At 42.9% G+C, this 15059-nt stretch overlaps 1 protein-coding gene and 1 long non-coding RNA gene across 2 annotated transcripts in view; one reads left to right on the top strand and one right to left on the bottom strand.

The window, feature by feature from the left end:
* Positions 1-10744, top strand: part of LOC123518058 (echinoderm microtubule-associated protein-like CG42247) — a 76674-nt gene extending 65930 nt beyond the window's left edge. The window contains exons 18-23 of the mRNA XM_045278625.1: positions 2849-2977; positions 3905-4067; positions 5269-5451; positions 6937-7032; positions 8220-8328; positions 8788-10744. Coding sequence (XP_045134560.1) covers positions 2849-2977; positions 3905-4067; positions 5269-5451; positions 6937-7032; positions 8220-8328; positions 8788-8935 — 828 coding nt within the window. The 3' untranslated portion in view covers positions 8936-10744. The remainder of the gene's footprint in view (positions 1-2848; positions 2978-3904; positions 4068-5268; positions 5452-6936; positions 7033-8219; positions 8329-8787) is intronic.
* LOC123518060 overlaps positions 1-10869 on the bottom strand; it is a 75305-nt gene extending 64436 nt beyond the window's left edge. Inside the window, exon 1 of the long non-coding RNA XR_006678658.1 lies at positions 10739-10869. This is a non-coding gene — a long non-coding RNA (uncharacterized LOC123518060). The remainder of the gene's footprint in view (positions 1-10738) is intronic.
* Between the last annotated feature and the right edge of the window lie 4190 nt (positions 10870-15059).

Genomic DNA, 15059 nt, shown 5'->3' with positions numbered 1-15059 from the left:
TATAACCTCAGTAGCCAATTCGTGGTTATTATTATGGTGTTGTCTCATATGAAGCGAACATCTTAAAATCCAAAATACGTGCCCTAACACAGACGGATCATTCTGTCTCAAAACAAGTATAAACCTCGTCCCTTACTAAAGTATATAAAGCCTCTAAAACAGTAACTTGCAAGTCAACAGTACAATTGCAAACGTACGGAATGGCCATTGAAATGATAACGAGCCCACACACCAAGCGGCAGTTGTATTTCAGAGTAAAATGCACACCTAATGTAGCGCAACTTAATTGGCAAAATAGGATGTGACATGTTTACCTGCTAAAGCTAATGTGTTCCGACAAATCTCGCTTCACTAATTAGCACGATATGCAGAGCTCGTCTCTCCAGCATTCCTCCTCTTCTAACACACACACACACACACACACACACACACACACACACACACACACACACACACACACACACACACCGCGTAATGTAGTGGTTAGCACGCTCGACTCACAATCAAGAGGGCCGGGTTCGAGTCCCGGTAAGCGGCGAGGCAAATGGGCAAACCTCTTAATGTGTGGCCCCTGTTCACCTAGCAGTAAATAGATACGGGATGTAACTCGAGGGGTTGTGGCCTCGCTTTCCCGGTGTGTGTTGTGTGTTGATGTGGTCTCAGTCCTACCCCGAAGATCGGTCTATGAGCTCTGAGCTCGCTTCGTAGTAGGGAAGACTGGCTGGGTGACCAGCAGGTGACCGAGGTGAATTACACACACACTCACCATCAGGTTAGAGAGGCGGTGGCATAGTGGATAAGGTGGTGAGCGTGGGATCGGGCAAACGTCCACGCGTACTTAAGAACATAAAAAAAGAGGGAAGCTGCAAGAGGCCGCCAGGTCTATGCGAGGCAGTCCCACTGTGCTTAAGCTAATTCCATCTATCTTCCCCATACATGAACTTATCTAACCTTCTTTTAAAGCTCCCTATTGATTCAGCCCTGACTACATGACCACTGAAACCGTACCACTCATCAACCACTCTGTTTGAAAACCAGTTTCTTCCCATTTCTTTCCTAAATCTAAAGAACTACATTCATGTCCCCTCTGTTAAAACCCTTATACCACCTGAATACTTCTATCAGGTCTCCTCTTACCCTACGTCTCTTTAAGGAATGCAAATTATTTTTTTTCTTTCTCTCTTCATAGGGAATATCCCTCATTCCCTGTATCTTTTTGGTCATCCTCCTTTGCACTGGCTCCAACAAAGCTATGTTCTTCCTGAAATGTGGGGACCAGAATTGTACCGCATGGTTAAGATGTGGCCTGACCAGCGCCAAGTATCATTTTAGTATTACTTCAAGACTCCTGCTTTTAACACTTCTAAAAATGAAACCTAATACTCTATTCGCCTTATTTCTGGCCTTAATACACTGCTTCCTTGTACAGAGATCAGAGCTAACTATGACTCCTAAATCTTTCTCATACTTGGAACTTCCTAGTGCCACGTTATCTATCGTGTACCTATTGCTTGGATTATCTCTATGTACGCTCAGTACCGTCCACTTGTTAATATTGAACTGCATTAGCCATTTATCTGTCCATTCTTTCATCCTATCCAAGTCTGCCTGCAAAGCCTTGGCATCCGAATCGGACCTAATTAATCTACCTATCTTTGTGTCGTCCGCAAATTTACTGATATCACTATTAATTCCACTATCCAAGTTGTTGATATACTGTACATTAGAAATGATAATGGCACTAAAACTGAGCCCTGTGGCACCCCACTAACTACTCTGCGTAGGTTCGAGTCCCACCACCACGTACAGCCTTAAATACTTTGACATTTGTCGAGTGGTTTAAAGTTACCTACATGTCACCATGATACCCATGGACTCTAGGTAGTTACTGTACACCCAAGATGAGCTTGGATGGTGATATGGCCCCTAATATTGGTACCACTATAAATAAAATTGTCTGCGCCACTAATGGGCGGAAGCTGAACAGCGTTTCCATACACTCTTCAATTGTGCCTACAGGTGTTATAGGCCTTAACGTAAAAAAAAAATCAGAGATTATTTATTGTACGAGGAATGCACGCGGTGACGAACGAGCGTCTCACACAATGGTTCTTCAGGAGAGAATAAAGTGGCTGCCACTCTGAGCGCCCTGCCTCCTTCCACCACACAACACTGATCCAACACTTGAAAGCGAAGGTATATGTATCATAGAAGAAAGTGGCTGTGATGATTTGTGTCTACGATCTTTCATCAAGTTGGTTAAATAACTCATTTTGAACCTACACGGCGTCTTTGGCTTCGGGTTAGGATTGTTCGACATGTTATTGTGACTCAATCATTATTAAGCCCACCAGTACCGTGTGGTATCCAAATTATGGTAAAGATTGATAGTGATAAGGTGTTGTTTTGGTCAAGAGCGAACATTACCAACTAAACTCGGCCCACATTGAGTAAAACTGTTCTACATGTCCGTTATAGATATCCTTAGAAATACGTTTGTTATGTCAAGGTTGTTTTTATTAATTCATATATTCTATTAATTTACAATAAGTGTTCAGATCGTACACTATAGAAAAGGTAGGAAAGAGAGAGAGAGAGAGAGAGAGAGAGAGAGAGAGAGAGAGAGAGAGAGAGAGAGAGAGAGAGAGAGATGAAGAGAATCCCAGTATTGTCTCTTTAAGAATACCATTGAAACTTAACCTATCTAATCAAATCTCACTAATAATAAAAAAAAGATGATCCATATAATTAACCCAACATAACCTAAAATATCATAACCAAACTTAACTAACCAAAACGAACCTAAGCAGACAATCTCACTTAAGCTAACAAACCCTCGTGGCTGCAGGTGCTGTTCGGGCACAGCAAGCAGCTCTGGGGCCTTTCCATCAACCACATGGACAGCTCGGTGGCCACGGCGGGCTACGACAAGCACATCGTCAAGTGGAGAGACACACAGCTGGAGTGGCGGATCCAGGTGGGTAACTTTACGGTATATACGAGTTAGTGTGCATCGTTAACTTATCCTCAGGTAAATATCTCTCTCCTCATTACCACTTCCCCTTATGATTCCCCCACTAGATCATATTGTTTTCTGTGGTAAATGAAGTGTGGTAAGTGTGTGGAAGTTCATTGGACATAAATATACAATCAATCATAGTTTTTATAATGAAAATGGAAGTATAACAGTGATTTTTCTCTATGGTAAATGAAGATCGTTTAGTGTGTAGCAGGAGGCTTAGAGAGACAATAAATCACAGTTGTTAGAATGGAAATGACAGGTTGAAGAGGACGAGTGCGGAATGATAAAAGGATAGTGGCAGCAGTGAGGGGTGAACAGGGAGGGTAGGGGACAGGGAAGGGTTCAGTGAGGAGTGAGTTGGAGTAGATGGGCTAAGGGAATGAGAGGAATGAGAGAGAGAGAGAGAGAGAGAGAGAGAGAGAGAGAGAGAGAGAGAGAGAGAGAGAGAGAGAGAGAGAGAGAGAGAGAGAGAGAGAGAGAGAGAGAGAGAGATGCAAGTCGGAAGGTTGGAAGGCGCAAAACGAAAGCAGATGGAGATTTCAAAATTAATGAATGTAAAGAAGCTGGAATCTCAATATTTATAGTATTTACATTTTAAATGAAAAGTATAACATCGAGTCCTTCTCTCTCTCTCTCTCTCTCTCTCTCTCTCTCTCTCTCTCTCTCTCTCTCTCTCTCTCTCTCTCTCTCTCATTCCTCTCATTCCCTTAGCCCATCTACTCCATCTTACCCCTCACTGAACCCTTCCCTTACTTCCTTCCACCCAACACTCAACTCATTCCCAACAGTCGACTCTCAATCCCTCCCAGACTCAGTAACACGATCCCGACCAAATGATTTTTCGTAACCCCTTGTCTTCTCTTCTCTCCCGCCCAACCGCAGGCACAGAGCGAGTGTGTGAGTGTAGCAGTCCATCCTCAGGGCACCAGGATAGCGGCGGGCACCATTGACGGACACCTGGTGGTAGTTAATGGACAGACAGGACAGAGGGTCACCACGCTAAGGGTTTGCGGATCACCACTCTCTTGTCTGGCTTATAATCCTGGTGAGTTGCAAGGGAACAGGGATGGTGGTGGTGGTGGTGGTGGTGGTGGTGGTGGTGGTGGTGGTGGATGAGGAGGACAGCTGGATATTAGTCACTTTGATTCATATGGTTAAAATTAATTTTTTGTATTTCTCATGTTACCATTATGATAAACAACACACACACACACACACACACACAGAGAGAGAGAGAGAGAGAGAGAGAGAGAGAGAGAGAGAGAGAGAGAGAGAGAGAATTTCACTCCCACAAAAAACTTGCTTCGATAATTAACATCTCTAGTTTCATATTCGGGAGTGTCACTTTCCTATCCAATGCCACCTCGGAACAAGAAACTGACCTGACAAGTGTGTGACAAAAAAACCACATTAACACAACACTACAACACAACTATCGCTGGTGTACCTAATGATCAGAAACCTTCACCAGCTTAACTCGCTCTCTCTCTCTCTCTCTCTCTCTCTCTCTCTCTCTCTCACTGGGTTTTTTTTCAATTTCTCAGTATTTTGTGAATGAAAAGTATCATTCAGTAAACCATGATAACGATGTAACGAGTAATTTTACTATTCGCTTCCTATCGCCTCCTCCTCCTCCTCCTCCTCCTTCAATCTTCCTGGTAACTCCTTTGCTTCAGACTTATTTAACAATGAAGGTAAGCAAGTCAATGACACACGGTACATTTCAGTAAAGAAGTAATTAAAAGATGGACTTCCTATTGTATAACACTACTCTTGTTTTTTGTTTCTGTAAGTGATGCATTTATACTTATTCACGCGTCCCTCCTGAGTTGTTCTTCATATTTCTAGTTACACACAGCTGTGCAGACATTCCTTTTCACCTATTATACTTTTTTTATAAATCAAGTTTCTCCTTTTAATTACTTCAGTCATCTCCTTATTTAGTCATTCCGTCACTTTCTTTGAGCATTCCAGCCATCCTATAGTCACCCGTCTCTTCCTTACACAAGCCTTATAATCACACTCACCTTTTCAGTCATTATTTTTCTTTATGATTATCCTATTAATCATTCATCCCACATCCCTCCGTCCTTCAAGATGAGCCTTCACGTCGTACTCTGCTTTCAGTATTTCCTTTCACTCACCATCCCTGAGTCAGTCATCGCACACTCTTTCCCGTCACCTCTTCGCTCTTCAGACAGCCTCTTGTGGTCACTGTGCCTTATGTCCTCCTTGCGTGTCCACAGGAGGAGAGCTGCTGGCGGTGGGCTCACAAAACGGGTCGGTGTACTTGTATCGTAGCACCAAGGACGGATACGTGTACACCCGCAGCGGCAAGATGGCAGGAGGGCAGCCTCTCTCCACCATAGACTGGAGTACCTCGGGCCGCTATCTGCAGACTGTCACGGCTGATTACGATGTGGTCTATTGTAAGTGTCGGGTTCTCTCTCTCTCTCTCTCTCTCTGTGTGTGTGTGTGTGTTTCACTGTTTGATCTGCTGCAGTCTCTGACGAGACAGCCAGACGTTACCCTACGGAACGAGCTCAGAGCTCATTATTTCCGATCTTCGGATAGGACTGAGACCAGGCACACACCACACACCGGGACAACAAGGTCACAACTCCTCGATTTACATCCCGTACCTACTCACTGCTAGGTGAACAGGGGCTACACGTGAAAGGAGACACACCCAAATATCTCCACCCGGCCGGGGAATCGAACCCCGGTCCTCTGGCTTGTGAAGCCAGCGCTCTAACCACTGAGCTACCAGGCGTGTGTGTGTGTGTGTGTGTGTGTGTGTCTGTCTTTATGTCTGTCTGTCTTTATGTCTGTCTTTCTGCCTGTGTGTGTGTGTGTGTGTGTCTGTCTGTCTGTCTGTCTGTCTGTCTGTCTGTCTGTCTGTCTCTCTCTCTCTCTCTCTCTCTCTCTCTCTCTCTCTCTCTCTCTGTGTGTGTGTGTGTGTGTGTGTGTGTTTAATTACAGTTTATTGCTATTTCTTAGGAATACAGGCAGATTTACAATCAATGAATATGTCAGGCATAGTCTGTCGAGTCGAAACTCCTAAGACAGACGGTTTTAATTAGAAAATATATGCAGTGAGAGCGGAAAAATAGTTTTACATAATATATATCTAGCCTAGTTCATCCTATTTTATTGTAAAGTTAATTTGCATACAATGTGCTGTGACCAAGATAGAACCCTAACTAATATAATCTGATTGAGACACCATATATACAAGTATTCAATAAAAAATGTGTGTGTGTGTGTGTGTGTGTGTGTGTGTGTGTGTGTGTGTGTGTGTGTGTCTGTCTGTCTGTCTGTCTGTCTGTCTGTCTGTCTGTCTGTCTGTCTGTCTGTCTCTCTCTCTCTCTCTCTCTCTCTCTCTCTCTCTCATATATCTGAAGTGTAATCCACACTCCAAGGAACCGTTCATGTTCTTCCTTCCCTCCTTCCCTTCATCGCCACTGCTTCCTTAAGAGTTGCCTATTTGTCTCTTTTAGTTCCCTGTTAGTCGCTGTAATTTGGTAATCCCTAGATGACTTGCCAAATTTATTGTAATGCGGGTAAGGACACTTGAGTCTGAGAAAATTAATGATGCTTTTTAAGAAAGAAAGAAGACTAGATGTGCAGTGGTACTCACATCACATTTTTCATCGGTAATCTTCATTAAGTGCTTCGTAACATCACTAACATCAACATTTTTATGTATTTGTACATGAGTCAGCATAGCCACAAAGATAACACTTTCACTCCAGCATCCTATCATTAGTATCAATGATGTCCTTAACTGCCTTTTCTCATTATAAACCCTGACCACTAATTGGAGTCCCTTTCCCTTCTCTCCTTCCCAACATATCGTACATTATTTCCCGGCGCTTCTACTCGCACTCACTCCTCCGTGTGCGCGGGTACAGGGAGTCTGGTGGACTTAGCAAAGGTCAAGAACCATCAAGACGTGCGCAACGAAACCTGGGCCACTCACACCTCCCCTCTGGGCTTCATGGTGCACGGTGAGTCACTATAGTCTGTCCGTTTTGATTATCTCAGAGCAAAGCCGTGTGTTCGGTTGGCAGCCCTGCCTCACTTCTGCTCTCGCTCAGCCCCGCTGAAACACAGATTCATTAACAAACATTTATATTTATTCACTTTACTCAGTAACGACACAAGTTACACGTTACTAAGTAAAGTGAATAAATATAAATGTTTGTTAATGAATCTGCGTCTCAGCAGGGCTGACCGAGAGCAGAGGTGAGGCAGGGCTGCCAATCGAACACACGGTTTGCTCTGAGATAATCAAAACGGACAGATTATAATTGTGTGATATTTAATGAGTTTTGTATTCTTAACCCCTTCAGTACTGAGACACATTTTATTGACATTATAAAGGGTCTATGAAGGTCAGAAGATTAATGGCCAGTCTTCACTATTTTGATCCCTCACATAAGTTTCTGAAGCTATATATAATCACCATATAGTAAGCAGAATGAATATGAAAGCGCATCATGGTAATAATGAGATTAAACGCTTTTGGCTTTCATAAGAAATATTCTGAAGGGCCACAAAGATAACTAGGAGAGATATTTCTTGTACTGATGATGATGGAGATTTCTTTATAAACTGTCCCTGGAAACATGAACAAATTCTCAAGATTCCCAGAACCTTTCTCTGGAACATAATAAAAGTAGTAGATATAGACACCAAAGAGTTCAAGATTTCCATTACTACTTGATAAATTTCTAAAAATTTTACGATTTTTGTTCGTTAACCAGAACAAGTAATTACTCTCATGATGGTTCTTTCCGTCACATTTTACCATACTGTTTCATGTGAAGGAAACACACTGAGAAGCACATTTGATATAAGAGCATTTGGAAATAAAAAAAAAAAACCTGCAGGATATCTTTCTTTCTACCTACATTGTCTAGTAGTCTCTTTATGAAATATGGCTGCCTATTTCCAGTTTTCATCTTTATTCCATGATCGGTCTGATCTTCCTAAAGCATCTTAATGATTTATCACTAACCATTTAATTACAAAGTTTGTTTCGTTTACCTACCACGTGTGTGAAAAGCGTTCATGTGCCCCTCACATGACAGTCGTGAGAATGAGGAATAAGTGCGTGACATTACCCATCGTGATTGAACTCATATCTTTATATAGTCAATAATTTCTTTAACACGTGTCTCCTACTCTGTAGGTATTTGGAGCGGCGGAAGGGATGCGCCCGTGCAGGTGACAGTGGACCGAGGACCACGCGGGGACGTACTGGTTGCCGGAGACACAGATGGTTTCATAAGACTGTACAGGTGAGATTTCACAAACCACACGCTCTTAATTTCTTTGAGTGAATTATACCTGAAGGCAAATTGCTGTGACCAGGGCCATAAAAGTCGACGCCATACGTCGCACCTTAGGTAAGAGACAGAAAAAGAAGCTTGACTTACGTAACCTCCCATTCAGGGGCTGGTCTTGCAGTAAGCAAAAGAGGATATGTCTAAATCCTACCAAGATTCCTGCAGGTCTTTACATTATATTCATCACATTATACCATAATGGGATTTTATCACAAGTTAAGGCCGAATACAATTTTCAAGGAATCCGTTTGTAATGGTAATTTCACGATAAAACATTACTTAAAAGTCTTCAATTCCAGACATCAGTATCGATTAGTTGTTACAAAATATGGCACAATGATGGGCAGCACACTGAGGTGCATACAGCAGCAGCAACTCCTTGCCTCTCAATTGTTTCTTCTCTCCCCTCAGGTACCCGGTGCTCAGTGCCAGCTCCGGCTACCACGAGTACAAGGTCTACACCTCATATGTGTCAGCCCTGCGTTTCTCCCACACTGACAACTACATGTACAGCATCGGGGGCACGGACGCCGCCCTCATGCGCTGGCGTGTTACCTAGTTGTTGATGGTGCCCTCCTTGCCCTTGCTTTTGTTGTCAATGCTACTGCAGCACTGCCTCTAATGGTGAGCATTTCTGTGCGACGTCACGGCCCTCATTGTCGAGCGTGTCCGCCCAACAGCAAGCACTGCCTAGCAGCCAGCTGGATGGTACTTTGTGTCGCCCATAGTAATGAAGTACTCAATTAAGGTGGTGATGACTCATGTGGCGGTTCAGGCTGTCCCTGACCGCTCTAACACACACACACACACACACACACACACACACACACACACACACACACACATGTGTTGTGTCACCGGACGGCTCCAGATATTAAACCCTTGGAATGCTGAGCTAATGGACATTTTCATCCTACTTGAGTAGCTGCACACATCTTGAAGGAACTCCACCGTCACCGCAAACAAAATATCGCCATTACTTTACTACCCTCAATTATGGAAGCGATGATTGATGGCTGATAGTTACAAACGCAACTCTGGCTGGATATCCAGAGCGCATTGTGGCACTGGTGTGCAACTAGTGAAAGAACTCTTCACTTTCCTCCTAAGAGAGATGCATCGTAGCGAGAATGTATGGACGGACGTGAAGTCTCACCATCTCGTCGTGCACATCCTCGCCTCCGTAATGTTTGTTGTGCTCATGTCCCTCTCTCCGGCCACACCAGAGACAAATGTGATATTCTGCCGCAAATCTTCATCTCATGTCTGTGCTTACGCTAAATGTTTAGAGGTTTTCAAATCTAATGGTCATAAAAGCTATACACTTCCTTATCCTAAGAAAACAATACATATCTTCATTCTTTGTACATACATCGCGCACCTCGTAGTATTATTTGGCACATGGTCTTAAAGTCAACATTAGGGCAAAACGATTCATCATCATTATAATATAGATAGTTCTGAAGCACTGCTTGTTGAGATGAAAAGAACAGAAGAGGAACACAAAACTTTTAGCAACGAAAATAGATAGAGAGATACATTCCGCCGCGCTGCATATTTTGACAGCTCGCTGGCAGAGCAATTGTTGAACGGCGCGGCGGCGACACTTTTCACTGCACCATCCTCACCCACAAGTGCTGGACCACGCCAACCACTACCACCACCACCCCCACCATGGCTGCAAGACCTGCCTCCTCACCACTAGTTACATCATAAGTCATGCATTTCCTTTTGGGTACTCACACACCTCCCATCCACTATTGTAGTTATGACCTGCAATGTTCACCATATATGATCTCCGTAATCATGTACTGTACATCTCAGCACAAAGTTATGGAGTAAGTCAGGCAAGGTCGAGTCCGCTTGGCACTATCTAATCACTATAATATTGTCTCAGGAGAGGAGCATCAAGACACTTCCTGAAGCAACCTGACCATTCTGATTGGGGAGCGTCAGTAAGGAAAGGTTTTGTTTGTTGCATAAAATCAATCTTTAAAGCCCTGATCCAACTTCTTTTACACTTGAACATATAAACAAGAATAAAACATAAATAAAAGCTCCTGCAGCCAACGAAAAAAAAAGTTAACAAGGTATCTGAAGTTAACTCGAATGAGAGAGAGAGAGAGAGAGAGAGAGAGAGAGAGAGACCATACCCAAGTCATAATAATGTAACAAACAATTATACTATAACATGGAAACTCAAGAGATTAGGACCCAAGCGCGCGCACACACACACACACACACACACACACACACACACACACACACACACATAAAACTGCTTCTCAAAGTTGTTCCTACAGTTCTCCTTGGTTTCATCATAAAACAATGCATAAGTTAGTACTCACAAACGCACACTTACCGAGACTCTACTCCAGGAATGTCTCTGCAGTTTATCACGCTGCTGAAGGAGACGTGTAGAGCACGTCGGCCATTCGTTCCACGCCTCCCTGTGGCGACTTCCAGAAAACCCCTTATTCTAAGCCGCCCTGGCCGCCCACGTAGTGACTCAAGCTTCCTGGGATCGGGTCACAGGCATTCTTGGATCCTGGAGACGGGTTTGTGTTGAAGCAAGGAGACAGACACTATTTGATACAATTAAGGAAGGCAGGAACTCTCCAACACGACCATTTGGGAAGGCATACACTTTAACACGATGAAGACACGCACATTTCTCAACAAGACCAAAACACTGGACACGACCAAGGAAGCCACACTATTCATCACACGGTCAAGGACACACTCTTTTCTTCACGGTCGAGAAAGGGAGACACCTCTTAACACAATCAAGGGAAATACTGCCCAGCAACCACTGTCAGTCCGTCACTGAGTACTGAGTAGCTGCTAGTGTTTACATTTCGTCTGAATTCATGAATTGAGTAAATGATGATTTATATATGCTATTGACTGTATGGTGTAAACTATTATTTTTCATTATGTTCTTAAAATTCTTCAGTGTGTTTTACGATGTGTAAAGCTTGTGAGCTGGAAAAAAAAAAAATCAACGTTGAACCGAATGCTTATACTGTTGCCATATTGAGAGTACTATTATTAGTGTTATCATATTACATTACAAGCAGGTAGTGTAACACGGAACTCGTTTATCCACGTGCTTGAACTGTGGCGAGCATCATTGCTATTGAAATTATCATCGAATAATTCATAAACTCATTTAAGTAAGCATTAAGATTTTACTATACAATTTATTGTATATATTTTATAATACACAAAGCAATTTTAATAGTGTTTCAGTTTTATCCTATTTATAGTAGGAAGAGCCACGAGACGTCACATACCTTTCCACCAGAGGCAGGCGGGACCAGGACCGTGAATATATGGTGTGTATGAATGTGGTGCTTTAGATTTAATTCTCAAACATTTCTGTGCCTCACCTCCATTACTCCAAAAATACTTTATTTAAATTTACACGAGATTTTCTTAGACGTTTTTACGGTTCTAGAGTCAGAGTGACAAGAATTCTACACTATTAACAGCAGGAACACTCTTGAAAACATAAGAACATAAGAAAAGAGGGAAGCTGCAATAGGCAGCCAGGCCTATACAAGGCAGACCCAGTGTGCTTAAGCTACCTAATTCCATCTATCTTCCCCATCTATGAAGTTATTTAATTTTAATTAAAAGCTCCCTATTGACTCAGCTCTGACTACATGACCATTAAGACTCATCGACCACTCTATTTGAAAACCAGTTTCTTCCCATTTCTTTCCTAAACCTGAATCTTTCAAGTTTAAACCCATTACTTCTGGTTCTGCCGCCGCTACTGATCTAAGAACTACACTAATCATCTCTGTGGCCCATGAAAATAGTCGTAATGAAAGAGCAATGTATTTCTAAATACAGGCCTGTTTGAACTACTGCGTGTGGGAGTGCTGGCGTGATTGGTATGCAGGTCGTTAAACCCTCATCAGTGAATTGCACGTAAGACCACATGGACCTTACACGACACGGAACCTTGGAATACTGTAATATTGCTTGGGTCCTCACAAATTCTGAATTCTTTGGCGTGTTATCTCCTCAATATCAAAAGGCTTTTTTGTAAGTTACGCCGGGGGATTTTCAAGGATGTTCTCGGGCCCAGTAGTAATTTAGATTGCCTTCTGTATCATCATTTGGAAACAACACCCATGAAAGAAGCGCGACTTGCAATTTTTATGGCCTTTGAAAATAGCCAATATTTGAGTCCCTGGGGTTTCAAAAGACAGATTCTCATCCTCTGTTACCTCCACCACCAACATTTCTTCCCCTCCCTGTGACGTGTATGTACTTGAACTCGCTAACAGGCGCAAAAGAAGAACCAAAACTGTTTCTCAACCATCCAAAACAACATTATAGATTAAGTATTTGCCTCAATTTTCTTATCTATCACCTAACATTTGAGATAACACACAACAATGACTCCTTCTTTTCGGTTCCTCCTCCCTCTCGTTTTTGTCGTGGCAACAATTATACGAACCAAAAGAGGAGGAAAAAATCTCAAGGCTGCTTCTCACTGCCAGGTTTTCCTTAATCTCACTGCAAGGTATTCAAAGACAGTGACGTAGGCATCTTTACAGAAGCTAACGCCACTCAGGACAAAGGACGGGAGGTGACGAGCGAACAAGAAAGAGAGAGAGAGAGAGAGAGTAGTAGTAGTAGTAGTTGTAGTAGTAGCAGTAGTAGTGATAGTAGTAAAAGTAGTAGTAGTAGTAGTAGTAGTAGTAGTAGTAGTAGTAGTAGTAGTAGTAGTAGTAGTAGTAGTAGTAGTAGTAGTAGTAGTAGTAGTAATAGCAGCAGTAGTAGTGGTAATAGCGCCAGCAGCGGTAGCAGCAATAGTAGTAGTAGTAGTAGTAGTAGTAGTAATGGCAGTTATAATGATTGGATGTGATATGCCGTTTCATCTAACGAATTTCAGGTTGAGTGGCTAACAGTTGGCAAAGATGAGAGGAATGTTAGAGATCCTGTGTCCCAGGTGTCCATTCCCCTTTTGCCCTTTTTCTCCTCCACCACTCCTCCTCCCCCCAGAAAAAGAAGAGATGGACGTCCCAGGGGGTTGCCAAGGTCTGAAGGGAAACTTGAGGAGATGGGGAGGAGATGAAGTGGCAAAGAAGGAAGATAGATGGTGGTGATGTTTGGAGGGCCGATTCTCTTTTTTCTTAGATGTACTTACTGATATAACTTGTGAAAGGAAAACGTGTGGAGGTAATTTCAGTGAACGTAAGAAAAATGTCAAAAAATTTGGTTAAGGAAAAAGTTAACAAAAGACACAAAAAAACTATTAAAGATGTGAATAAGAAACTAGACAAATGTAATGAGGAAGACCTTGATATCTCTAGAAATGTTGATGGAGGTTTTATTTTAAGACATAAAAAGCGGGTACATGCGAGGAACAAGGAAGGCGTGAGGAGGAGGAGAAGGAGGAGGAAAAGGAGCGTTCCAGACAAAGGGAGCCTCCTTCAGTCCAGCGGTGGTTGTGTTGTCAAGGTGAGACATGCGAGGTGGAGGAAAGTGTTAAGGGAGAGAGAGAAAAAACGGTTTAACATTAAACTACTCACGCACACACACACACACACACACACACACACACACACACACACACACACACACACACACACACACACACACACACACACACACACACATGAAGAAAAAGAGGGAGATCTCAAGAAAAGAGCATTATCTAACGTAGCAAAAGAAGGATACAATCAATAGAAGCTTGCCCAGGTGTTCAGATGCCTTTCAAGCGCATCGGCTGACACTGACAGCGAGCAGTATAGGAGCAAATGGAGGCATAGAAAACACACACACACACACACACACACACACACACACACACACACACACACACACACACACACATCTACGGCTGGCTGAGTGACCAGCAGACGAACGTGGTGGTGGTGAATTACACAAACACACACACACACACACACACACACACACACACACATGAGCGCACAAAAGCGATAAAATGTGATACAAGAGAGAGAGAGAGAGAGAGAGAGAGAGAGAGAGAGATAATATAAGAAAAGAAGAGTGAGAGAATGAATGGATTATGAGAGTTATATCACCTAACAGTAGTTGAATACAATAACGTTATTGTTCGTTACTCTTCTACTCTGTGTGTGTGTGTGTGTGTGTGTGTGTGTGTGTGTGTGTGTGTGTGTGTGTGTGTTACGTACGAGGAGGACTCTTGTCATTACGTACTCACCTTGCTAACAAGCCTTGGACATGCGTGGTGCTTGTGGCTTGTTAGATGTGTCTCTGACCTCGTAGCTCATCCTTTTTATAGCAGTGGCCGTGTGTAGTGCAATACCACGCCACCTTATGACCTGGGATAGCAAACGTGCGCTGCGTGGTACTACGTTCATGCAGTGGGTTTCTACAGTGAACTTGACACCCTTTATACTTGGTAGGTCAGTTGTGATAATACGTAGTGTACATTCTTAGTATTAGGTATAACGCGAGTCTTTTCTTATGTTTACTTTAGCTATAAGTTGAATTAGATTTATAGACTGCCACAACACACAAACAGTCGTCATTTGGAGTTTTTGTTATTGTTGACACTTTGCTACCCGCCTGTACATCGTGATCATGCGTCTGGCAGCGTGATAAGATTCTCCTCCAAGGATGCCACGGTTCCATAATGCATGCCATCATTTCAATACAGTCACCGACTCTGATGT

The sequence above is a fragment of the Portunus trituberculatus genome, chromosome 43, assembly GCF_017591435.1.
Source record: "Portunus trituberculatus isolate SZX2019 chromosome 43, ASM1759143v1, whole genome shotgun sequence".
Taxonomy (NCBI): Eukaryota; Metazoa; Arthropoda; class Malacostraca; order Decapoda; family Portunidae; genus Portunus; species Portunus trituberculatus.
Note: the sequence above shows the minus strand (reverse complement) of the source record. Positions and strands in the feature narration are given on the sequence as shown.